General features: G+C 40.1%; 1 protein-coding gene across 2 annotated transcripts in view; it reads left to right on the top strand.

Moving 5' to 3' along the window:
• The first annotated feature begins 1,469 nt into the window (after nucleotides 1-1,469).
• The window catches only part of ZSWIM6 (zinc finger SWIM-type containing 6), a 193,620-nt gene continuing 168,833 nt past the window's right edge, over nucleotides 1,470-26,256 (top strand). The window contains exon 1 of one of the 2 annotated variants that reach the window (XM_079144018.1): nucleotides 1,470-2,139. In XM_079144018.1, coding sequence (XP_079000144.1) covers nucleotides 1,485-2,139 — 655 coding nt within the window. In that variant the 5' untranslated portion in view covers nucleotides 1,470-1,484. Of the gene's footprint in view, nucleotides 2,140-2,739; nucleotides 9,847-26,256 lie in introns of those variants that run through there. The other variant, XM_079144019.1, reaches the window with a different exon arrangement.

Below are 26,256 nucleotides of genomic sequence, written 5' to 3'. Positions count from 1 at the left end.
CGGTTCAGACTGGGACTCGCTCCTCCGCCTCCACCCGCGCCCTCACATCAGCGACCTGCGCTCCTGGCTCGCCAGCTCTCTCTCGCTGCCTTGCCCCGGGAGAACAGGCCTTTCTGGCGCCGCCAGGGTCGCAGGGAACGTGGCGCGCGTCCCGAGCCCCGGGACTCCAGCGTCTGAGCCCGGCCGCAGACCCAAGTGCGCACCGAGCACGCTCGCTGCCGCTGTCCATACCGGGCAGCCGGAGCGCGCTGTCTGCAGCCGGCTGGGTCGTGCGAGCGCGCGCCCGTGGGGTTTGCTCCCGCTCCGTGGCGTGTGTACTCACAAAGGTGTGTTTGCTAAATCCACTGCCCGGTGTTCGCTTCACCCGACCTGCAGCACCCAGGGTCTGGAGCGGATCTCGGCGGCGCGGCCACCGGCATCTCAAGCTCCCGGGCTCCACCCGAGTCTCCGGCTTCCTGGCCTGAGGGGGCCGAGGGAGTGCAAGGGCGAGGCAGCCGCGGCCGGCTCGGGACACGCGTCACGATGCTGCGGGGCAGGTTCCGAGAGCTCTGCTCCTTTTCGGGCACTCGGCCGACTCGGCTCCCAGACCCACCGCCGGGACAGAGCGGACGCGGGGCTCAGGGCTGGTGCGCTGCAGCTACGCGGGCACTCTCTTTCCCCACCCGGGTCTGCAAAAGTGAAGTGGAAAAAACCGCCGAGCATAGCCCTCCTCCCCCTTCCCCGGCGCCGCAGCCTCGGCTGGGGGTGGGGGTAGTTCCCCGGACTGGCTGGAAGGGAAGCGGGTAGCCCGGCTGCCTTGGCCGCGCCTCCTCCGCCTTCCTCTCCACCCGAGTCCCCCGGGCTCCATGCCGCATTTCTTTGTTTTGAAAGCGCCTCCTCCGCCCAGAGGCTTTTCCCCCGGCGGGCAGGCTGACGGGGGGGTGGGGCATCGGACTGCGGGCCCCGCCCCCACCACCTCCGAACACTCCTCTCTGCACACCCCCTGGCTCCGCTCCCTTCCTGCTGCGACCCACGAGGCTCGTCCTCACTTGTCGGACATCAAAGAGAGGCAAAGAACTGGAGAGGGGTAAGTTGAATAGGCAGGGGGCACAGAGACTCACCCACCTTGGGCCAGACCCAGAGATCCGCCCCCTCCCGCGGGAACCCCGCCTGAGTCCCGCCCCCCGCGTCACGGCAGTCTGACATTCTCACAACCCACCCGGCACTCAACCCGGCCGCCCCCACCACCCCCGTGTCCGCCGAGTGCTCTATTTATGTTTCAGTCCAGCGATTTGCATAGACCCCGCCCCCAGTCCGAGGTTCTCCCTATCGGAGCTCCGCCTCAGCCTCTACGTCACGGAGAAGACCACACCTCTCGTGCCCGTACAAGGAGCGGCGGGCCCTAGATGGCAGCGTGGCGTCGCCACGGCGTTTGCGTGTCGCGCTTCCTTGTGCCGTTTATAGGGTCCCGGCACTTCCGCTGTCGGGTTAGAAGCGGCGCGGTCATGGCGGAGCGCGGACAGCAGCCTCCTCCCGCGAAACGGCTCTGCTGCCGGCCGGGCGGCGGCGGCGGCGGCGGCGGCGGGGGCAGCAGCGGCGGCGGGGGCGCGGGTAGCGGCTACAGTTCTGCTTGTCGGCCGGGCCCGCGGGCGGGCGGAGCGGCGGCGGCGGCGTGCGGGGGCGGCGCGGCGCTGCTGCCGCCGGGCAAGACCCAGAGCCCCGAGTCGCTGCTGGACATCGCGGCGCGCAGGGTGGCGGAGAAGTGGCCGTTCCAGCGCGTGGAAGAGCGCTTCGAGCGCATCCCGGAGCCAGTGCAACGCCGCATAGTCTACTGGTCCTTCCCCCGCAGCGAGCGGGAGATCTGCATGTACTCGTCCTTCAACACCGGTGGCGGCGCCGCGGGCGGCCCCGGCGACGACAGCGGCGGCCCCGGCGGCGCGGGCGGCGGCGCGGGCGGCGGCGGCTCCTCGTCCTCGCCGGCCGCCACCTCGGCCGCCGCCGCCGCTGCCGCCGCCGCCGCCGCCGCCGCCGCCGCGGGGGCCGGGGCCCCGTCGGTGGGGGCCGCCGGGGCGGCGGACGGCGGCGACGAAACGCGGCTGCCCTTCCGCCGGGGTATCGCTTTGCTGGAGAGCGGCTGCGTAGACAACGTCCTGCAAGTCGGTGAGTCACGGGGCAGCTGCGGGCCGTCTGTCCGTCCGTCAGTCCCTCCGGGAGGCCGCCCGCTCCTCCTTCGCGGGCAGCCCCCCAGCCCGGCGCGCGCCCGCACCCCCGCCCCGTGTCCTCACTGGCCCGGACAGTCCATCCGAACGGAGCGCCCATTTCCTCCCTCCCATCCCCGCCCCCGTCTTGGTCTCCCCGGACGGGCCAGCGCGAGTGGAAATGAATCAGCAGGACGCGCCCCTCCGCGGGGTCGGCGGGGTGGGTGTCGGCGCCCCCCCGGCCCGTGCCGCTCTCCCTGCTCTCTTCGGGGCGCACATCCTGGAGAGCTCCTCACCGGTCTTGCGGGGCGGACGTGGACAAAGGCGCGGGCGGACGACCGGGCTCCGGCAAGGGTGTGTGGCGGGGCCGTGCGGGGCGGGGGAGGGGGCGCGGGCCGCACAGACAATGCCGGCCGGGCCGAGCCGGGGCCGGGCCGCTCCGCGCTCTCCCCCCCTCTCCCCCTGTCTGTCGTTCGCTCTTCTTTCTTCCTCTCCCTCCTCCTTCCCACCGCGATTTGAGGGGAGGGGAATGCATTTTAACGCCGCTTGGTGGCCGCTGCGCTCGGGCTCCGACGGGAGGGCGGCCGCGACGCTCCGGGGTCGCTGCTGCGTCTGGCGCAGGCGAGCTCCGCCGGCCGCCCCGCTTTGAGTGTCCTGCGTTCCCCGCGCCTGCCCGGTCCACGAGTAGCGCGGGAGGGAGGCGGCGGCAGGTTGGACCCTCTACGGAGGAAGCTTTCTCCCAGAGGACGCCCGCGAATTAAAGGGCGCGGGCCCCAGAGGGAGCCGCTCGCGCTTCCTTTTTCTGTGGGGCGGCTCGGATGCCCCGCCGCCTGAGCGTGGTCCGCGCTGGGGTCAGGTCGCGGTGCCTGGGCCAGCAGCCAGGAGCACCTCGGGACTGCCGCTCGAAGTCGGACTGCAGGAGCGCAGGCAAGGGGCTGTGCGGCCGCTCCCGCGTCCCCCTGACGCGGCTGCCGGGCACGACCCGGCACTTTGTTCTCGTTTGTAGGTTTATTTGTGCCCTTTTCAATTTTCTGTCGTTCTCCGAGAAGGGGAAACCAAACAAAAGAGTCTCTCTGTTTCTTTTCAGGGCATGTAAAGTAGAAGATATTTGACAAAGGCGAGAGGAGAAGGACTTGAGATTTAAAGCAGCACAGCCCTCTTTTCTCTGACAGACCATGAGAGTTTTCTCAAATACCGAGTTTAAAAGCGTTCCCTGCCCCTCCATCTCCGGAATGTGTCCCCCCCCCCCATTCTGTCCAGATATCTTTTCCAGCTATAGCGGTGGGAGTGTTTGAACTGGATCAAAATGAACAATGCTATAGTGAAACTCCTCTTTCCACATATTTTTTTTCCCTAATTACAAATTGCATTTTTTTTCTAATCTTTACCATGTTAGTCTTGTTGAAATTGTGGCGAACACCATACCAAACGGATGGAGATAGATTTTGGAAGCATCTCTATCTTTGGTTTCTAACTTCGTCTTTTCTCTCTGTAGTCAGCTCTTAGCCTCCCCCTTTTTGGGTGTTGGGGGGCGGTCTGGATAGTGGCCCCAAGAGAGAATTAAGGTTTGTTTTAATCCGGTCTGGTTAATTTGAATTCTAATGCAATCTGCAAACGTGATTTTCTGCATGGTCATTTATTTCCAAAGGCAGCCCCCAGTGTTGTCCTTTTCTATGCTCAGCACCCTTTCCTTCTGTTTAGAGGGGCTAGCTTTTTTGAGGCTATCCATCCTTTTTCCTCCCTCTTCCTGTTTAACATCTAATTAGCATTCTTTAAAGTTATATCTTTTTTCTTTTTTGTTTCCTGCTGGTTTGAAACGGTTTGAAGCGCATCTATGGTTTCTCAGTACATAACAAACCAGAGTGTGAATTTTTATGGCTTGGCTGGCAACCTTGAGGTTTTTCTTTTTCTTTCTTTTTTTCTTCTTCCTCTGTGCTTGACTCTGCTTGCAAGCAATGAGGAATGACAGGAGAGCACATAGGGAGGGTTTCTTGGCTGATTGCATTTAAGCCAGGAATTCACTGTGAAAATAAAGCCAAGGGGCGATAAATAAAAGATGCAATCTTCTCTAGGAGACAGATACACAGCGTGGGCTTTGCCTGCTTTCATCAGTGGAAGAGGCCTGGGTGAGTAGTTGTAAAAGAAAATAGTAACTTTTTGAATAGTTCCCAAAGGGGAAGGAAGCCACTGAATGGAATTGGCAGACATTGGATGTGAAGTATTATGATGCTTCTAGTGTAATTTGAAGAGTTGACCAAACCACCCCTTCTGGAAACATGCATGTTCCAAACATGTACTGTCCAAATTGTGGAAAAAAAAATATTTTTTTTTCCCTCTGAGTTCTGCCAGTTTCCTTAACTTCCAAGTTGTATTATTTGTGCCTCTCGGTGAAGAGAAGGAAAGTTGTTAAAATGCCTCGCAGCTGAAACTCTGAGTTAGAAAACTTATGACCAGGTTTGTTTCTTCCCTTGAGAGAGGGTGGCTAGATGAAGCATCTAATTTAGTTTTAAGGGATAGTTTGAACTCCATAGACTAACTCAAGAGACTTAGAATCGTGATTTGAAGTACAGCTTTTTGTTTGTTTCTTTCAGAATCTGAGATGGAAAAGAACAGAATACTGTGTAGGTAGCACCATAAGCATTTTCTGCTATTGCAAATCTGCAAGTTTGTTTATACAGGAAGTATTCATTGACTTGTAGAGAATGACTAAATTACAGCTGCAGTAGGGAAAATCTAGTTGTTGGATTTTATTTTACATTTATGCTGTTGAAGATTAAGGATTGAACAGTAGAAAGTTGTGCTTGCTAGACATTAAGCCTACTTGGTAGTTATTTTGAAACTCCTCGATTTTAAGAAGAAATTTAAAAGTAATAAAACTTTTGATATAGTAGTTATAAGCTATATTTAATTAGTGCAGAGCTGCCCATTAGTTAGTTATAGGAAGGTTTTTAGAGAAACTATTGTTGACTTATTTTTGTTCAGTAATGATATGAAAAGGGAACTGTCTCCGAAGGTATTGTTATGTAAGTATTATTGATAGTATTTAAGGAATGATTTAGAAGTCATTACACAAACAATTTTCCCCAAATTTCTGCCTGAAAAAGAGCCTCCCTTAAGTGATCTACAACTCAAATTATGAAGGGAACGATATTAATTTAATTGCATACAAATCTAAAAATTTTGGAGGGATGAAAACACCATAATCAAGTTACTAACTGGAACATTATTTACAGTGTGTTTGACTAAAGGCTGATAGAAAACTCCTAAAAATTGCTAAAAAGATTTAAAAAAAGTTTAATAACCCAGTAGGAAAATGAGTAATTTCAGAGACAAAGGAATGCAAATGGTTAATCAACATACCCATCTTTAGTTTTACCTAGAGGCACTGAATTCAAATGAGATGCCATTTTCATCTACCTCACTGGTGAAGACTAGAAGATAGTAATAGTACCAGAAATCAGTTGGAGAGGTGGGAAAGAGAATGCTGGCTACTTGCTCGTTGGCACAGTCTTTTTATCTCATTTTCAGGAATTTATCCTATAGATAATATTGACATTAGTGCATAAAATGCTGTATATAGCAGTGCTTATTATCATATGATCTGCAGTATTGAAAAATTGAAATAAACCTAGATTTCCATCAAAAGGGAACTGATTAAGTAGTACTTAGTAGACTACTATGCAGCCAGGAAGAATGAAGTCAGTTATGTATTCTAATAAGGAAAGATCAAAATATTTCATTTTAAGTCATGTCAAAAACTTCATAGAGAATGCTGCATTTTTTTTTTTTTTTTTTTTTTTTTTTACAGCAAAAAAGGTAGACTTGTGTTTAAATTCATTAAAACATCTGGAAGATGATACAAGCAACCATTGAATAGTTGGTGCCTTTGGAGAAGAGCAGTGAAGTGAAGGGCAAGGTTGGGGAAGATTTCACTTCTTTTTTATGCCTATCTTATGATTGATTTTTCTTTAAAACTAGAAGCATTTTTTTTAAATAAAAGAAACTTTAAAAATTAGCCTTGAGGTTTTAATTTGTCTTTTTTTGTTTTGGTGTGCTTGCATATGCTTGAATGTAGGCATGCATGTTCTTTGGTGAAAGCCTGGTATATATCCCTCCCTCCTATTTTTGGTTTTGAGACACAGTTTCCTTATTTGTGACTAAATAGCCATTTTGGGGACAATATGTTTAAGAAAAACTAGAATCTTGTCTTTTTGCATGTCTTTTTGAAGAAAGGGAGGTAGCTTTAAAAGGAGTTGGCTTTTTCTTCTTTTTTTTATTTTGGCTAGTTGCTTTTAGTAGAAAAAGAACATTACCTGGAAGTCCGCTAACACTTTGGCCCACACATTCTTAAAGTCTTTCCACATTTCTAATTTAAAGTTTTATGGTTTTCTTAGGGGGTGGCAGGTCATTAAAAGAGGATTATTATTAGAACTAAGATGAACAGAGCCAGGTGTGGTGGGCCACACCTGTAATGCCACTGGCTCAGGAGGCTGAGGGAGAAGGATGGCAAGTTTGAGGCTGACCTTAGCAACATCCTAAGCAACTGAGTGAGACACTGTCTCAAAAAACAAAAAGGGCTGGGGATGTGGCTCATTGGTTAAGTTTAATCCCCAGTACCAAAAACAAAGAAAAATGATGACTAAAAATTTAAATGAGGTAATTTATTGGTCTTTCTTTGAGCACTTTGATTTTCTTTGTAGAATGTAGGTGATATGAAGATGTAAAAGTTCCTTCAGAATTATGTGTTTTTAAAATTGAAGACAGTGCATTTTATTGAAATGGACTTTCAAAGTTAAAATAATATAGAACAATTTTCTGTAGATTCCTGAACTTTTTCTCTTCTCCCTCATCCCTAGTGGTGGGGATTGAACCCAGGACCTTAAGCGTGCTAGGTATGTAGTCTTCCACTGAGCTATGTCCCCAACCCTTTTTCTGCCTTTCGATTAATGAAAAAGTATAATACACAGAAGAAATTTTGAAACCAGTCACGTAGGGTTTTTTTTTTTTGTGTGTGTGTGGATTGATATTTGATACCTATATATGTCCTCAGTATTGTTCAGAGAGAAGTTAAATGTTCAGTTTTAGGTGAGGAATATTTAGCCTCTGTCCTGATACTCCATTCTGTGATGTCTTGTACTGGCCCAATGAGGAAATCTAAAGTGTTTAGTAGAAAATATTTTTCGTAGCCCAAAGACTTTAACAGTAATAGAAGGTGGAATTGCAGATTTGGGTTAAGCAAACATTTCTACTTCAGTCTTGTAATTTCTTGCTGCACAATCCTGTTAATGAGTATACCTTTGAATCGAAAAGGCCATCCCTATTATTTTCTTTCTCCTTTTGTGTTTGAGTTTCATTCTTTTTGTAAATGTGAAACTTTGATGCTTTCCCTTTTAGAAACATTGGAATGCATGTGGAATAAGTAGAAGAATTATTGCAGTTAATATGACAATTTAATCTTACTGTTTTAAAGTTTGTCCTTGTTGATTTTCAGGATGTTTATTCCAAGGCTTTTTTTCCATAAGGTTAAGCAATTACCATCAGATGTTTCATATGGAAAAATATATCCCAGCATCTCTTTTCTTAATATTATGTTTAGTTATAAATGTGTGAATTCAGCTAGTAATATATTCAGTGAAAAGGATGGCAAAGGAGGAACCATGTGTTTTCTTTTTGAAAAGTCATCCTTTTAAAAAATTATGTGATTGGATCTGTACTATTTCCACATGCTTAACAGATTTTATATTTTTGTGTCAGACTATGATTTTTCCTCACTGAAACAAGGTGAATTTTGAGCAGAGGAGAGATGCCGGTCATAGTCAGAATTGAGATAGTTGTAGATTATCCACCTTGAAAAGAGGTGCAGGATGAACTCTTAAAAATTAGCAATGACATACAACAGTGAGATTTAATTGTTTGAGTAATTGCTTTAATTTACTAAGGGACACATATCCTAATGTTTGTAAAAGTGCATCAAAGACTCACATCTGCAAAAGTGAGTTTGGTAATGTTAAGCCACATACTTACATATTTATGTGATAAAACACTCATTAATGTTAGAAATTTTTATAAGGGCAGTCATTAAACTCAAACTACTATTGACTTCAGCTGATATATTTAAGAGGACAAACATTCTAAAAAGGAACGCAGATTATAGGTAAGTATGAATGTTTTAGAAGCGAAGCAGATTTTAAGTATTTTTTTAAAGTGTAATAAACTACATGAGACTCACAAACCAGTTTTAATTACCTTTCAAATTACTATGATATAGTTAAAAAACGATCTTTTCTTCCATTAAAAAGTCTAGTTTTCTTGGTTTATTTTTTGACAATGTAAATGTTTGAGGATCCCTCTAAATTTGATAGCATGAGCTATTTCCGCCTTCAAATGCATGGGAAGACTATCTTCTGAGACATCAATATCAAATAATAATTTTGAGAGAAATATTGCATGGTCCATTTCCATGAAAAGAGATTCTTGTTTCTTGGTCATAGCTATAGTCTCAAAAATAAGGTGTATTGGTTAGATTTGTTTAAAAAACCTGGGTATCTTTTTAGTTTTTGCTTTTATTGCCCTGTGTGCTGCTAAGAATATGCTTTGTACATGGTTTTCAATTCTTTAAAAATGGACTCCTCTTTTTTTTTTTTCATCTAGAAAAGACAGCTAAAGCAATCTTTGGAGAGAATACAGTACAAAATCTGCTTATCATTTTGAAGTTCAGCTGATTGAAGCATTGCCATTCAGCTGATAGTAAACTGTTGCTAAGGATATGCTAAATGTTTGACATCTGTTTAAAAAAAAAAAAAAAAAAAAGTTTTCCCCCTAGCACTGGGGATTGAACCCAGGGGTGCTCTACTACTGTACTGCATCCTTAACTCTTTAATTTTTATTTGAAGATAGGGTCTCACTAAGTTGCTGAGGCTGGCCTTGAGCTTTGTGATCCTCCAGCCTCAGCCTCCATGTAGCTGGGATTATAGGTCTGTGCTGCCATGCCTGGCTATATTTGTGGAATTTTTCAATGATAACCAGTTTTGTGTCAGCTGGCATACACATACACATACATGTACACTTTTTTGTGGTACTGGGAATTGAACCTAGGGACCCTCTGCTACTGGGCTATTCCCCTAGACCTTTTATTTTTATTTTGAGACAGTGTTTTTCTAAATTGCCAAGGCCAGCCTTGAACTTTAGATCATCCTGCCTGAGCCTGAGTTGCTGGTATTACTGACCTGAGCCACCATGTGCACTTGCATATGTACCTTCTTTTTCTCTGTTCCTCTGTCTTTATCTGTCTCTCTCACACACACACATACTTTTACAAATGAGCAGAAAAGGAGACAGAAGAATCCAGTTACAATTTGAGTACTGTTACCCCAAGCATATTCCAGTGATCTCTGTTTACAGATGCATTGTTCCATATGAGAAGTCTTTATTTTAAAACTTATTTTATTTAAAATGCTTTTGGGTTGTACTGTTACCTATTCATAGAGCTGTGGAGATTATGGAGATTTCTGTTTTTCTGATAAGAAGACTGAGGCCCAAACACTTGAAATAAAATTTCCAGAGTGGCAAAGCTAAACCTCAAATCTCTTTTTTCCACAGCTTAAACTATTTCTGGGTTTGCTGAGAATGTTCCTTAGTCCCAGAAACCAGAAAAAGCATATTCTTGAATGTAAGTTGACAGGACTGTTGGAGATGTTTTACTGAATGTTACAAAAGTATTTCAATATAATGTTTTAGTTTCAGGCCAGTTTCTAATGTGTTCAGTTTAGTAATGGTTCTGGCATGCAAAATGTGTGCTGCTGTTTGTAGATGTTTGGAAACTGTGGTAATGTTAAGAAAGTTCAGGAAAAGTTGTTAACTTGATCACAGCTGTATGGTACCTATGAATATATGTATATACCCATGTAATAAAGAACTTATTGAAAGTTTAAAGTGCTTGCTTATTCAGAACAACAGAAGGTGATGCCCAGCAAGAAGTTTGGTCTAAATTTAGTGTGTTACAGTAGTTTCCCCATTTGATCTGTTTTTGTAGGTATCTCACTGTTGCAGACAATGTGCTTAGTCCCTCATCACCAGTAAATAGTGCATGATTGATGCTTCAGGATAGGCCTGTACACGAATACACATTGCATGTAATTGATGGGGCCCCAAGATATTAGTAACCTCTAACTTTTAAAGACATTTTGTATGATTTGGAGTGGTTCTTCACTGAACATGATTTATGATAAGATTTTTAGTACTACAATATTTACTAATAGAGTAGTAACAGCAGCTAACATTTATATAGCAGTTAACCATGTGCCAGATACTGCTCTCTCTGCAGTAATATCTTATTTGCATCAGCCATAGGTAGGTACTATTGTTCTCATTTCACAGGTAAGGAAATTGAAGCACACAAAGAAAGAACAAGTAACTTTCCCCATACTGGCCAGTGCATGACCAAGCTGGATAGCCTTTTCGATGTTCTTACACTCAAAGCAGTTCTGCCCATGATGCGTCATCTTCCCTTTACTGGAAGGTTATCTTTAAGCTTATAGTCTCTTGTTACTTTCTAGAGTGACTTTCACAGTGACTTGAATTGTAAATTGTGATCATAGCAATGATTTTTAAATATGCATATTAAAATTTTACTTGAAAAATAGTCTATCTCAAAAATTTCTTTCCCCACTCTGCTGGGTATTGAACTTGGGGCCTTTCACATTCTAAAATAGTAGAGTGCTCTACTACTGAGCTATACCTCCCAGGTAAAAATGTCTTTTATGAATGAATTTTAGCTTTGGATAGTGTTTGTGTCGGTAAGTCTGATTAGCTTCCATGAGAAATTGGACTTTTGAAAGAAATAACTTGCAGGTTAGGTATAATTGTTTATGGTGCTAAAGGTATATTTAAGAAATTACATATTTATCTCATTATTATAAGGTCCTTTAAAAATACTGTAATTAAAAATTAATACTACTTCTTGGGCCTGGAGCTGTAGCTTAGTGGCAGAGTGCTTGCCTAGCACATGTGAGGCACTGGGTTCCATCCTTTGCACCACATAAAAATAAACAAAGGCATCCTGTCCATCAACAACAACAACAACAACAAAATAAAAATAATACCAGTGACATTTGAGTTTTACAGTGTCATCTGTGCAGTTGTCATACCCTGATGTTAATTGGAAGGATGCTGTAGAACTTGTCTGTACATTTAAACTCTGACTAACTCAATAAGCTGTTCAGATAATTTGGAAGCTCCTTTAGTGAATTCATGTGCTTAAAATGCAGGTGAGTGGCTACTTGGTCTTGCCTTATTTAAGTCTGTTTACTTAAAGAATTTTCATTGTTAAAGGGTGTCATATTTCTACTGTTGGAAGATATACAGAAAATATGCATAAGGAGATAATATAGAATGAGTCCACAGAATCAAGCTTTAAAATTTATTATATCAGTGTAATTTGGAATTTTGTGTGTGCCTGATTTTACTTGTGAAATGCTTATTGACAGAGACCAACAATTTTGTGAATGAAGTACAGGTTTTTTACAATTTAAGTAGAAAGGTCTTCCTGAATTGGTCTTTCTATGAAGGCTTGCACTGGTGGAAGCAGCACTGTCTTTGGTCATGTTGAGCCTGTGCTTCTGATATCCCTTTCTATTAATTTACTTTTACAAAGAAATGGTTATGACTTTTGTGAATCCTTGTTGTCAAATAAAATCCTAAAACTCAAATACCAGAAATTTGTAATCTTCATTGTTCATATGAACAAACTTTATAATGTGTTCTTTAGGATTTTTTTTTAGCATTTTTCAAACTTCCTCAGTTTAGAGTTTTGTACTATTGTTACTTATTTGGTACTGGGGATTGAGCCTAGAGGCACTTTACTCCTGACTTATAACCCCAGTCCTTTGATTTATTTATTTTTTAAAATTTGAGACAGTTTCTTGCTAAGTTGTTGAAGATCTCACAGGTCACTGAGGTTGGCCCCAAACTTGTGATTCTCCTTCCTCAGCCTTCCGGATCACTGGAACTATAGACATGTGCCATCTTGCCAGGCTGAATTTTATTTTCCTGATATTACCTAATTTCTCCCTTTACTCTCTCCTCAAATATCACTGGTATAATTTTTGTTTGATGAATCGTTAGTCCAATGAACCTGGCTGCTGTTATCAAGATTGTGGTTTATACTTTCTCTGGTCAGTATTAAAACTGAGGATTGAAATAATCAGTGGGTGGTGTTGGTGGAATCAAGTAATACTCAAGGGCAAGAGATGGGGAGGCTCTGACGCAGTGTGCCGAAGAGGTCTAGTGGTCATGGTGTTGTGTGTGTGTGTATGTGTTTGCCCGTCCTCAGTACCTTCCTGCCTCTTCCTCTCCTTTACATTCTTGGGGATGGGAATGGTGAAGTGGAGGAGTAGGAGGGTGTGGTAGGTAAAGCAAAACAAAACAAAAACAAAAACAGAAGAGGTAGGAAATACCTATCAAGAGCAAATTCCATTTCCTTCTTTCCCTGCAGATGTCTGCCCTCCTTCCAGCCTCCTTTGAATGAGGGAAATAAAGCTGAGGTCAGAAGGACCTATGTGTTCCAGCTGCTGCTGAGCTGCTATTTTTAGCCTGGCCCTACATCAGCCTGGCACTAGGCCATGATGGCACAGGGCCAGCACTTCGTGGGACTGCTGGCAAATGTCAAAAACTTAACTTTTCATCCAACTGAACTAAGTTTCAGATGTGTTCTGTGCTCTGTATTTACTGTATTTACCTGTACTAGTTGGAAATACGGTGTACATGTTTTTAAAGAAATAATGGATTTTTAATAACCATTATAAATAATCTTGAAATACATAACAATTTATTTTATATAGGAAAATGATTTAAAATTTGCCTTATCAGGTCAGACACATACCTGGCTCAGTAATTTTGGTTTTGTGGTGGCACTAAGAGGTGCAAGGCTTATATGGATTATTCAAAACGCCTTGGTATCTTTTTAAACTTACCATTGTTGGAGTTGGAGAGTTTGAATTGCTTTCTATAATCATAGATGTCATTACACATTCCAAAAAGCATGTACTTTTTTCCTCTAGGGTTCTCTTTGCTAACACATTTATGTAGGTTTAGGTTTGATTAATGCTCTAATGGTAAGTTTAACTAAAAATGCTTACTATTCTTGTAGGGGAGTATCTAGGTTTTAGTAGAAATACCAGTATATGGGTACAGATTTTCATACTCTCTAGCCTGCATTATGTAGATTGTGTTTGCAAACTGAGTTTTAAACTTTCAGATGCATATGTGAATTTTTAACTTACTTGAAAATTATGGTTATATTTGTTCTTGAATAATTTTGGGAAGAGTGTCACAGCATGAATTTGTAATTTTGGAAGGGTCTACAGTAAGACTTTGGTATTTGTGGTCTTTCTATAATGGTACATGGAAAAACTGAAGTGTGTTAGGGATGGTTTGTGGAGCACAATGAACTACCCTTTAGTGATGATTATTCACTTATTCATTAGTAATGAAGGGTATAATGAACTTAGAGCTGAGTGTCAGGATAACATTAGTAGATGGATTGAACACAAAATAATTGGCTAAAATAGCTAGAAATAGTATCAAACTGATTTCTTCTTTGTCTTTAAGGTAGATACTGAATGAATTCTGCTGAATTCACTTATGTGAGAATAAAACCTTAAGTTGAGTGGCTTAGTGAGAGAATGGTTGGTTTTAACTTACAGAAGACAGATGCTTTAGCTTATTTACACTTTTACATCTTTAAACAGAGATGCTTACATTTTGGATAAGAGCAAGTTGGGCATTTTGCTGATTTTGATCCAAGAATAGTTTATTTCTTAGGGTGAAAACAAAAATTTCATTAGGAAATATAATTAGAATATCTTGAATAGGGTATCAAGTATGTTGAACTACATTAGAGTGTAGTAATGATACCATATGGTGTCCTTTTGCAGTTAGAAGTTATGGTCATTATTTTGAAAGTGACTTAGCTTTAGATCATCAACTAATATATCTATGTATAATCTCGGTAGATACATGTAAATATATAATTAAATATGCATGGAAAACTAATCTGCATGGTAGTAGATAAGTGACATTTTATGGATTCTTAATTTAAATTTTACTTAGGTGTGTCGTGTAAATGATGCCAGCTCTAGTTTAAAAAATAAGCTTGATTAAAACTGGAGGCCGGTAGCTAGTGTGGTTTAAAGGCCTAATAAATAAGGTGTTCAAATGATGTTTCTTTAGGAACTTGTTAGAGTGGTTCTTTTCAGTTTTCGTGGATCTCTGATTAGCAACTTATTAAAAAGACATTTTAAGATGTTTCATAAATAGCAGGAAATTCCAAAGACTGCTAGCATGCATATTTATTTGCTTGCCGTAAGGATGTTACAGTGGGGAAAAAAAAAAAACTTTAAAAACTATTTATCTTAATAGTACAAAATACATTTATTTTAAAATGGATTAAAAAATTTGTTTCAGTAGATTTGTTTCATTTGAGATTTTTCATGCTCTTCATTAAAAATTTTTATTTTCAGTTTATAATTTTAGATGTGTTAGAAAATAACATACAAGCCATTGACTGAATTGATATAAAATTTAGTGCTGTGTAGTTCTGAATTTGTGTTAGGTCATAACTTAGTGGTATGTGTTTTGATTTTTCATAAATCATAAAACTTCTGAATTCTTGAGATTTTCTATGAAATTTACCTTTGACCCAAGAATATGGTTTATATGTTCTAACTCTGTGTGTGTGTGTGTGTGTGTGTGTGTGTGTGTGTGTGTTGGGGACTTCATGGTGGTGGTGGTGGTAGTGGTGGATTAAGCTTACCAAAATTTCAAGTAGCCATGATCAGATACAGAGGGTCTTCCTGTTCCAGGAATTTATACTTCAGTGGACTGCTTTTTGAATGTTGTTATGTAGAACCTTTTTTACTTCTTGCTTTTCCCTTTTCACACTTCTTGCTAAAAATTGTAGATTTTTAAGAATGTGTATGTGAAAGTTCAGTATATGATTAAACCTGTCATATGGTAGTTTTAGGAATATATCGCTATTGCATTTCCAATAGGTTATTTTAAAAAAAGTGCTCCTTAAGTTGCTGTTTTCCTGTTTAGTCCTTCACAGTTGTGGAACAGTTTTTTTTTCTTTTGCAGTCTGTCTGGTTTTTAATAATTTAGAATTGAGTCTTAAACATGACTCTTTTAAGAAACCCTCTTTAATAAACCTAAACCATTATATTTCTTAGAATTTTAATAGTTCTTTAAAAATTTCTGATACGTACATTTAGATGATCTGATTTTCTTATAGTTACAGGAGTGGTGTCCTGTCCTGTCCCATTACCCTGACCCAGTGAAAGCAGGTAGACCTGAAATTCTGCAAGGGATTGTTGAAGGGCCTGGCCTGATTTCATGGTCTCTTCCAAACTTGAGAGCACAACTGTGGAACTCATCTTTATTGTAAAAAGTTTGAGGAAATGAAGAGGAATTTCTTTTTAAGAGAAATGAGAATATCAGATTCTATGTAGGATTGCAGATTTCTAAGTATTCTTGATAGTAGGAGCATCAGTTGGCTAATCATATTGACTCAATATAAAATGCTAACAAATAAATATAGAAATATTCTGCCATACACTGTTATGGGGTCATTCATTGTTTAGTAGATATTTCTAGTTTAGTTTGGGGTAGAGTTAAAAAGCATTTAAATACAAAGTTCCGTTTTGAAGTGAAACATTAATCTACTAGTTTGAAAAAAATAATGGCGAATTTTAAATCCAGGACAGCCAACTATTAATAGTGTCAGTGCAGTGGTACGTAGCAGACATTGAAATGTCACTTGAATGAATGATAGGATTAGATGATATGACACTGCTGTGGGGTGCCTATATGAAATTGTTTTAGTTGAAAAAAAGAATAACTTCAAGTTTCTGTTTGAATCTTAGTTGCTGGAACAGTCTTTTTTTTAATGTATTTTTTTTTAGTTGTCAGTGGACCTTTATTTGTATTTGGTGCTGAGAAATGAACCTAGTGCCTCACATGTGCTAGGCAAGTGCTCTTACCGCTGAGCCACAACCCCAGCCTCATGTAACATAGTCTCTTTTAAAAAAATTTTTTTTAGTTATAGATGGACATTTTTATTTTTATGTGGTGTTGAGGATCAAACCCAGTACCTCACATGTGTTAAGACAATCGCTCTACCACTGAGCTACAACTGCAGCCCCTATAACATAGTCTTTTAAGAAGGTATGACCAATAGGTAGGTAGGTTGGTTTTTAGAAGTGGGCAATCAGCACATTTCTTTCTTTTTTGTTTGAGGGGACATTTCTATCATCAACCCAAAAGCTATTCTGAAAGCAGTTTATTTATAAAGTGATTCTAGCTTTTAAGCAGAAAGAAATTTGGGTATTCCCATGCAGCAAAGTACTTTTGAGTTGTCCAGTAAAATAACTTTGTACTATAAATGCCTTTGTGGAAATAAGAGTTTTGCTTTTTTCCTTCTGTTTAAGTTAATTTTTAGAAGAAATTGGTGCTGGGTATGGTGGTACACCCCTGTAATCCCAATGACTTGGGAGGCTGAAGGAGGAGGATTGCCAGCCTCAGCAACTTAGTTATATCCTCAGCAACTTAGACCGTGTCTCAAAATAAAAAAAAGGTGTTCAGAGATGTAGTTCAGTGGTAAAGCATCCTTGGGTTCAAGCCCCAGTACTCACCCCCTCCACCCCCCCCAAAAAAGAAAGAAATTTAGAAAGAACTAAATTTAGTTCTTTTTGAAATGTACCCCACTCCACCCTCTTGACTTAAAAAAACACATATAACTTCAGAATATCTGTGAGATCTTATACATTGTGAAAAGACATTGGCAAATTAACAGGAGTGGTTTAATAAACTGGTCTACAAAATGCTGATGATTCCTTTGAGATAGAATTTGCTTAAAACTTTATTTTGCATAGTGTAGAATACAACAAAGTCTTCTGAACAATAATTTAACAAAAGGGAATTACTCCCAGTGCTTGGCATCCTGAGAAGGATGGGTTATCCAGATACTGGTAGGCTACCAGTTTTGTAGTGTAGGTTTATATCCCCTTTCCTGGACAAGTCACCTCTTTTATCAAGTATTTCAGTTTGGATGAAAAAATCAGTGATTGCTTTGACCATATATCTTGTTTCCCAGAAGAAGTAGTGAAGAAACAAATCAGTTTAAAATCGGACTCTGTTGTGGGGAGTGGGGAGGGAAAGGAGAGGAAGAGGAGGAGTTTGGGGCCGTGGATTTATCTCTGGTCTTCATGAGGGGACTCCCACAATCTTTTTCAGATAGGAAATACACAGTTTCTGTGTAGGTTCTTAGGCCAAGAAGAAGCAGTTAAGAGATTCTTACTCTCCATGGATTTGATGTATGCTCCCCACTTTGTTTTCTGCAGTTTAAAGATAGGTAAATCTTCATAGTCTAACTTGAAGTTGAATTTTAGCAGGCTTGTATTAACAATACATTTATGTTTGCACATCTTTTAATCTTAGGATAATCACAGGTAATGCTCATTTTAGGTACTTGTAGTTAGTTAGCCATTTATGTGAGCAGATGTTATTATTTGGTATCACATGGCCATGAGCTTGGAAAAGATGCCTGAACTATGAGAAGATTAGAGTTTTTTTTTGCTGTGTCTTGTCTTACTACTTATGTGCTTTTAGGTAGGTCACTTGCTCACTCTGAACATCTTCTAGTCCTTATAAAATATGAATAATTATGCCTTAGTCACATCTATCTTGAGGCTGCTAAGAGGCCCTCTGGGAATACATGGAAGTATTTTTGAATTCTAAAAAGTTACACAAAAGGGAAATATGTTCTTGTTTTCGCAATGTTTCAGTTTTATATAATTTATTCCATTTATTATTTCTTTGTCTTTTCTGTACTTCCCCCAAACTGTGCAGTCATCAAATATTGATTTTGTAGTAAAAGAAACTTTTTTATTTAAAAATTTTGTCCTATTATAATTAAAACAATGAATTTCACTACCCACAGATTACTATGACCGTGATTGTTGTTTGTTCTAGGGCAACTAAACAGCATATGTCATTCAGCAGGGTGGCCTGATGAATGAATGTGTTTCGTTGATTTTAACTCTTAATTATGAATTTTGTCTTCACTTGAAACTATGGAATTCTCCTGAAGGTGGAAAGGGGAGTGGCTAAAATTAATTCCCTGCTACTCATGAGTAGAATGGACAGTTTGTGGATTAATCCAGGCACTGGAGGTTTAGCTTCTGGTTTCCTTAAGTATTTACCATGGGCAAGTGGAAGATGGAAGAATTGCTCAAATTCTCAGTTTCAGATCTGTTTTAATTTAAAAACTTAAGGGATTTAACTTAAGTCATATGACTGTACTTAAGATCTGTATTCCCTTCTTTTGGAAACTCTTGTGTCAGTAAAAAGACTTAACATTTCCCCCTTGATTTAAGGATTTACAAATAAAATAGTTTCAAACGTGATTTTTCAGAGCTTACTATGAACTGAAATCTCATGTGCTTTTTAAAAATTCCAGTTTTGGATGTTCTCTTAAGTCCTTGTCTTGGAGAACTGTGGTGATATGAACAGGACCACCTGTTCAAGTTCTTTTGCAGTTACCTAAAGGTTAATGTCTTCATTGGAGTTGAGATTGGATGAGTTATCAGTCACATCATGCATTTTTTTCCTTTTCTGGTCTGTTAGTGGCCTTTCCACAGTTCTAAATTTGTACCATAAAATTGTACAATTTTTTTCACTTGCTCTATTTGTATGCAAACTTGAGTGTGTAAGAGTGGACATCTTGTATAGATAAGAATGTTAAATCAGCTTTGTAAATTTAGACACAGGCCGTAGCTCCTAGAATCTGTATATATTGCAGTCATTATATGTTATCTGTACCTGCCCTGTGTAGAAGCTACAGTGACTTTCCTTTACTCACAGGACTAAAGTCATTCATGGGTGTATATGACCCAGCATGCCCCACCCTGACTTTCATTTGCCTCCTCTATAATGTCTCCCTAGCCCTTCAACTGTATCTAAGCTGCCTTACCACCTGCCTTGACCCATGTTCTTCTTTCCTAATAGAATGAATGCTCTTTTACTGGTTCATGCAGTAATTGTTAGAAATGGGGTAAACAGTTCTCTCCTTTATAACCCTAATCATAGTTTTCTGTGGGAGTATTTTTTCTTTTTAAATGATCTCCCCTAATAGATTATAAGCTCCAGGAGGGCAGAAATTGTGTATATATATGTCTATGTATTTGTTCTATCTATAGCTCCCAGGATAAACCTTTGCACATCATTGGATCTCAGTAAAAATTTGTTGAATAAATGAATGAAGGAAGTGGTATTTTACTCTAGAAATATTTTCTCAACTGTCCAGGAGAAGGCACTGCTTTTATTCAGTGGTGCTGTCTCTTACCCCACACCTATTCCCATAAAGAATATGTCAATTTGAAAAATACAGCCTTGTTTTGCATTTTGGTCACTTACGGCTACTCCTAGATTCTCCAAAAGTATATTCGCATTCATGTTTGTTGGTAGAAGGACTTTCTTAGAAGAGTTTGAGAAGCTTTATGCTATATGTTTCCAATAGAACCTTATCAGGGTCAATAGTGTTGTGAAGTGGATTTATGTGACATGGACTGGAAAATTCAGTTAGGCATGTATTACTGGGAAGGATGGTGCATATGTAGTAAGAGCAGGAGTCTTTCTTTTCCTATGTGTATAGGTCAGTTCTCTTTACTCTTTTCATCACTTTGTGGAATGAATAACTGTGTTTGATTATTATCCGCAAGGCATTAATCTTGGATAGAGCTTAGGGCAGGTTTACTGTGGGCCCCAGCATGACTTTGGGGAACATTATTTTTTCCTGTCAGTTACTCTATGCATTCTCATTTGTGCTTAGGTTTGCTTTTCCAGTCTTTTCCTCATCATTTTAATTCTTGATTTTTAAGGTTATTTCTGGCCCATTAAAAGTGGTCTTGGAGCTGGAAGGTGGTGGTCCGCTCCTATCATCCCAGCAGCTCCATAGACCAGGGCAGGAGGATTGAAAATTCAAAGCCAGCAGTTTAGTGAGGCCCTGTCTCTAAACAAAACATTAATAAAAGGAGAGGGGAGGTGGACTGGGAATGTGACTACCATGGTTAAGTGCCCTTGGGTTCAATACCTGCCTCCAAAGTGGTCTTAGAATAAATTTAAAATTTTTTTGGCATCTTCTTTGGGGTGAGGATTGGGGTCAGCTCTAATTTGAAATTTGTATTCATTTGCCAAGTTATATAGTTGCAGCTAGTAATACCTACCACTTTTTGAGTGCCAGTTCTACAACCATGATTTCTCCTCATTCCACTCCTGAGGAAATAGACATGAAATGCCAAGTTACCTGTCCAGCACCTTGCCAGTCTGGGATCTTTTTGTTCTACCACCTTTTCCAAGAGTTGTTAGGGGCAACTTGTCTTTTTGCACGTTTGAAATAAACCATTTAGGGAAGAGTTTCCACCACCTGTGAACATAGCATAATATGATCCATGAATGATGTAGTACATTTCTGCTCTTTGATACTGTACTCAGTTGGTGATGTCTTTTTTTGTTTACTGAACTTAAAATAATTTCAGTCACATTTGGTGACATTAGTAGGCTTAAAACAATCACTGTTTTCTCTTTCATCACCTCCTTGATTTTAGTTGGAGACATGGGGCCACTGTATATAGACTTCAAAGCAGAGAAGATTGATGGAATAGATGAGATGCACACAGCTCTATTACTAGAAGGTGGTTCGTGGTGCTGTGGGTTTTGTTTGCAGCTTTGTTGATGGTGAGGTTCAGCAGATTGTAAAGGGCTGTGGACATTTTCTTACTACCAAATTACAGCCTAATGATCTGTGGAACTCTTAGAGCAAGGCTTAATATTTCCTTTCTCCCCTTTGTTTTTTAGGAAATACCTCTGTTTCCAGGAAAGATTAGATGTGTCTTACTAGGTAACATCCAAGGTCTTTTGGATACTTATGTGCCTTCACCGTAGCTCCTTCTCAAATTAATGAACTGCCCATGCTTCCAGCTCTATTCCATAGCTGTTGGTCAGTAGCATTTGCAGCTTTCTGTGCAGTTTGGGCATGAGTTAAAAGCTTAGGAAGTCCATATAACTTGTCATAATTTTAGCACTTTAACTTATTAAGGAATATATTGTGATTATCTGATTTACAAAAGTACCATATAAAAATCCATCTATGGTATATGATTGCTGAAACATTGAGTGAGCTCTCATTTTTATGACCAAGTTATGAGATGAGTAATTACTCTCTAGAGTAAATGGCTCAAAATGAAATAACTGTATGCCTAAGGTGTGATGTGACACCAGATGTATTTAAGCCCCAAAGGTATGTAATTATCTCACTGCTCTTGCACATATACACAAGTGCATTTATGCTTATGGCAAGAGTTTTATGTGCAAAAGAAAACTCACTTTCTGATAAATGAAGGAACAGCACGTTATTTTTGAGGGACTTGGAGGTTTTTGGGTATTAGAGGCACCTTTTCAGTCCCCCTGTATTTCTTTAGGGCGTAGTTTAAATCCATACATCACTGGATGCTGGAGTAACTGGTACTCTGGGTTTCACACATCAAGAATAGTTTAGGGAGTTTCTCAAAGCACATGCTTATCATTTAGTCTGCTTCTTTACTTGGTGACTTGACCAATACCTCAATAATTTTGATTGTCACATATTAATTAAAGGCAATGCCTATACTTTGACTTTTCACTAAAAGTATAAAAAACATTTTGTTGTTATTCTTGGATTTAAAATTTTTATATACAGATTATTTAGTCCCCTTTTATATAGATTGAGTATAAAAGCAATATTTCAGTCACATTAAAAAAATTTAATCACTATTCTATTTGCCGTTATTGAATAGTACAAAGGGACCAGGTAATATTAGTTTCCCCTGCCAAAGGACCAGATACTTGAGCTTGGAGATTTAGGTTGGTAGTTATGACTTAGCTCTTTGTTCACAAGCCCAGGAGATGAGAATTCCTTAGCTTGGGGACCAGTGGAGGCCTGAAGTGGCTGCTAAGTCTTCCCTTGGGCTAGAGAAAGGCAAGTTGAGATGTGGCCTGGCTTGGGGACTTCAAGTGAAATAGCAGTGATGGTAACTTACCTGTTTACAATGTGATTCTCTCGAGAGGGATTTTTTTTTTTTTTTTTTTAAAGTACAGTGATAGGTTGCAGGAGACAAAATGGTAACTTGAGTTTTGAACTGAGAACAAACATTTAGAGCTTTAAATTCTTAATATTGTAATTCACAAGTAATTTATGAAAAAAGCATAGTATTTGTTATCATTGTGCTAAGTATTAATATGTTCTCTAAAGAGACTAGTGAATTTCTGTTTATCTGTAGTTTTCTGTTTGATGTGACAGCCACTAGCCACGTCTCACTACTGAGTGTGACAGGTCAGAATTGAGATTTGCTGGAAGTACAATCTGCACCAGAGACTTAGTGCAATAAAAAGAGTGTAAACATATTATGAATAACTTGTTGAAATGATAATTTTTGGGTTAAGCATATTGTTAAAATTAATTCCATCTGGTATTTTTAAAAATACGATTATTAGAAAGTTTAAAATTGTTTGTATGGTTCACCTTTTTTTAAAATTAGTAGTGGTCTGTAGGCCCTTTGATCTCATAATTTTTTTTTTTTTTTTTCCTTTTTGAGAAAGGGTCTCACTCTGTTGCCCAGACTGGCTTTGAACTCCTGGGCTCAAGCAGTCCTCTTACCTGAACCTCCTAGTTGACTGGAATAACATGGGTACACCACTCAGCTCGGCTCTTACAAAGGTCTTTTTGTTTATTAACACAGTTCAGCTATGATTTGGTTATGTATTTAATTTTAATTTTTGGCCAGCATAAATCTAAATACTTTATAGTGAGTCTTAAAATACAACTTGGTTCCAATGGTTCCAAAGTACTATTCTATTTAATTTTTCTTTTTTCCTGGTCTTAGGCATTTAATCCAGGGGTGCTTTACCACGAAACTACATAGCTAGTTGTTTTTACTTTTTTTTTTTTTTTTTTTTAAGACAGGGTCTTGCTAAGTTGCTTAGGGTCTAAGTTGATAAGGCTGGGCTTAAACTTATTATCCTCCTGCCTCAGCCTCCTGAGTTGTTGGGACTACTGGCATGCAACACTGTGCTTGGCACATTCTGTTTAATTGCCTTCTGAAAAATTATTTGAAGCTGTTTAGTCTTAAAATATAAAAGGTAGAACTACGAACCATCTGTCAGTTGATTATTTTGTACGTTTGAGACTTCATTTGGCCAAGTTTTTCCCAGTAATCCAAGAGTTTATGTCCATTCTCTTTCATAAAATGTGTGGTGAGTTTGTTAAGGTATTTAAAATATATAATGAATGTTAAAATTGTATTTAATTTAAAAACTCATCCCTTCAAAACATATTGGCATCCATAATAGTGTAAGGAAAGTGATCTTAAAAAGGTTTTTTTCCTTGAGTGTTTTTTAGATTTTATTGTCCAATTAAAAAAAGGAGGGAAGCAGATTGACATACTTTCATAGTACTTTTCAGATGTGGTCCTTGGTTCAGTAGGTTCATCATCACCTGGGAATTTATTTTAAAAAATATACATTGCTAGGCTCCACTATAGATGTACTGCTGATAAACTCTGGAGATAAAGCCCAGTGTCTGGGTTTTAAATAAGCCTTACAGGTGATTCTAATACTAGCAGAACTACTGGCCTACTGTACTGGTCAGAGTCTACCCAAGAAAAGAGAAACGCCTCTAAGTTTTAAAAACAGGAATTCAGTAAAAGGTGTTGATTACCCACGTGTTGAAGGAGCTGAGACAGCAACATAGAATGGTGAGCCAACCTAAAGATGAACAAGAGCAGGAAGATAATATGCCACTAGGGGTGTTGATAAGGTTGTGGGAGTGTAGGAACCAGGGTTTCACTGAGGATTGTGGCACCTCCTGGTAGCGGTTGGTAGGAACTGGAGCCATGGAAGAGATGTAGCCATTGCTGGGAACACACCTGAAGTAGGAAATATGACCTTTCTCTTCTTTCCATCTGCCAGTTTTCCAGCAGTACTTTTCAGAGGCTGAACCCAGAGAACCATCTGATCCAGAAGCCTGAGAAAAGGTCTGAAGTGTTCAGCTCTCCTGAGATATAGGTCTCACAAAGACTAGATCTGTGGGCAGACAGGCCTACGACTGACACATCTAATGATTGCACTTTAAAACAATATTATTTTAATATATAGTTAAACATGACAGAAGGCATTTTGGTACCAAAAAATAATCTTGAAATAGAGTACAGTCTTGTCAGGAACAGTGACTTACTCCTGTAATCTTAGTGGTTCAGGAGGCTGAGCAGGAGGATTGCAAGTTAAAGCCAGCCTCAGCAACTTAGTGAGGCCCTAAGCAACTTAGTGAGGCCCTGTCTTAAAATAAAATATAAAAAGGGATGGGGATGAGTGGTTAAGCACTCCTAGGTTCAATTCCTGGTACCAAAAAAAAAAAAAAAGAATAATCTTACAGTTTAATAGAATAAATTTAGCATTATGAAAACCAAAGTGTCCTTTTATAATTTTAATGTTAGCCAGGGAAATCTTTTCAGGGTCTAGCATCTGTGATTTTATGTTTTTGAAAACAAAATCTGTATGTTTCACTCTCTCTCTGTTTTTGAAAAACTTTTTTTCTTCATCCATACTCCAAGATGTTTTAATTCCCCTCTTCCTATTCAAGGGATAACCAAGCTACCTGTGGTTGTTAGTGCCACCTTGTGGCAGACAATGGGAAAATCCTCAGTTTCTCTTTGATTACTTGCCTGAAATGTTCTACATTTTTTTCTTTTCACATTTTCCCTCTTGTTCATTGCTTAAGTCTTAAATTCTACCATTTTGTTGTATATCTTCTTTGCTACCATTATTTACTTTTTTCCTCCTTTAATTCTTCTTCCATGTTCTCTCTTCTTTCTCCTTTGTTTCAGTTGTGATTAAACTAAAGGGTAGTTTCAAAGATGTCTGTAACAAAGAAAATGCAGCTTGTAGGTATTTAAAGTTAGAAATGTGTCTTGAACTTTTTAAGCCCTTGAAAGAGTCATGAACATCCCCTTAGAATCTCTGCAAAAACTTATGCGTTTCTTCAGCCCTTTAAATTAATCTTTTTTTTTTTTTAAATCTGACACCAGTATTTAACTGCTGTTATTTATAGCAGCATTGTTTAAAACTATTTATAAGAAATGGAAGCCTAAGAAGCTAACCACAGTTTTGCCCCTTGAGGGAGCAGTGTGTTCTGAATTTGAATTGTCTGTCTTAGAATCCAATTATGTGTTTAATGGTCCAAAGTAAAATCTAGTATTTATGAATTCAAATATGTCTGGAATGTATGTTCTTATATTTTAAAAGGTCTGTGTTTTCATTCATTAACTTATATTCACATTTCAAAAAACAAGAAAACGGTTGTACGTAGGCAAGGAACCAGTACAGTTTTCATTTTATTTGTAAGTTTTTCTAGTAGGAAATGTTGCCAGTAACAACTTGGAAATGGGGGAGGAGTTCTTTCTGGTTTTTGAGCTGTAGTGGAAACCATGGCTATAGTTTCATGGCTATACTTTCATGTGTGAGGTGCTGAGCTCTGTAGATGATGTAGAGCAGTGTTTTCCATTCTCTTCATAGCATATTAAAAACATGTTTTGTATAGTACAGTGGGTTAGGAGGAGATTTCTAACTATAGAAGAGGTGTTAGTGGACTGGTGGTGGAGATAGCTGGCCTTGGGTTCTGGCTGCCCCAAGAGCTGAGATACTGATACCTTGCAACTTTCATTTCATACAGCTCTGCTATGTGGAGAATATTTAAGAGGTAATGAATCCTAGTCTTATTAGGAGCTCAATACTTGGAACTTGTGACACATGGTAGTTAATTATAATAGTGATGGTTGGTGAAATGCTAAGAAAGAGTTGGAGAGGTTGGTTGTGGTTGAGGTAGAAGACTTTGTTAGTCTCTAACAAAGACTGGTGTATGTGGAGTACACAGAAGGCATTTCATTCAGAGGGTTTACCTTGTACAAAGATGGAGGGATCAAAGGGCAAGGAGAGT

This window comes from Sciurus vulgaris (assembly GCF_902686455.1).
Source record: "Sciurus vulgaris genome assembly, chromosome: 6".
NCBI lineage: Eukaryota > Metazoa > Chordata > Mammalia > Rodentia > Sciuridae > Sciurus > Sciurus vulgaris.
This window is presented reverse-complemented; position numbering and strand designations above follow the sequence as displayed.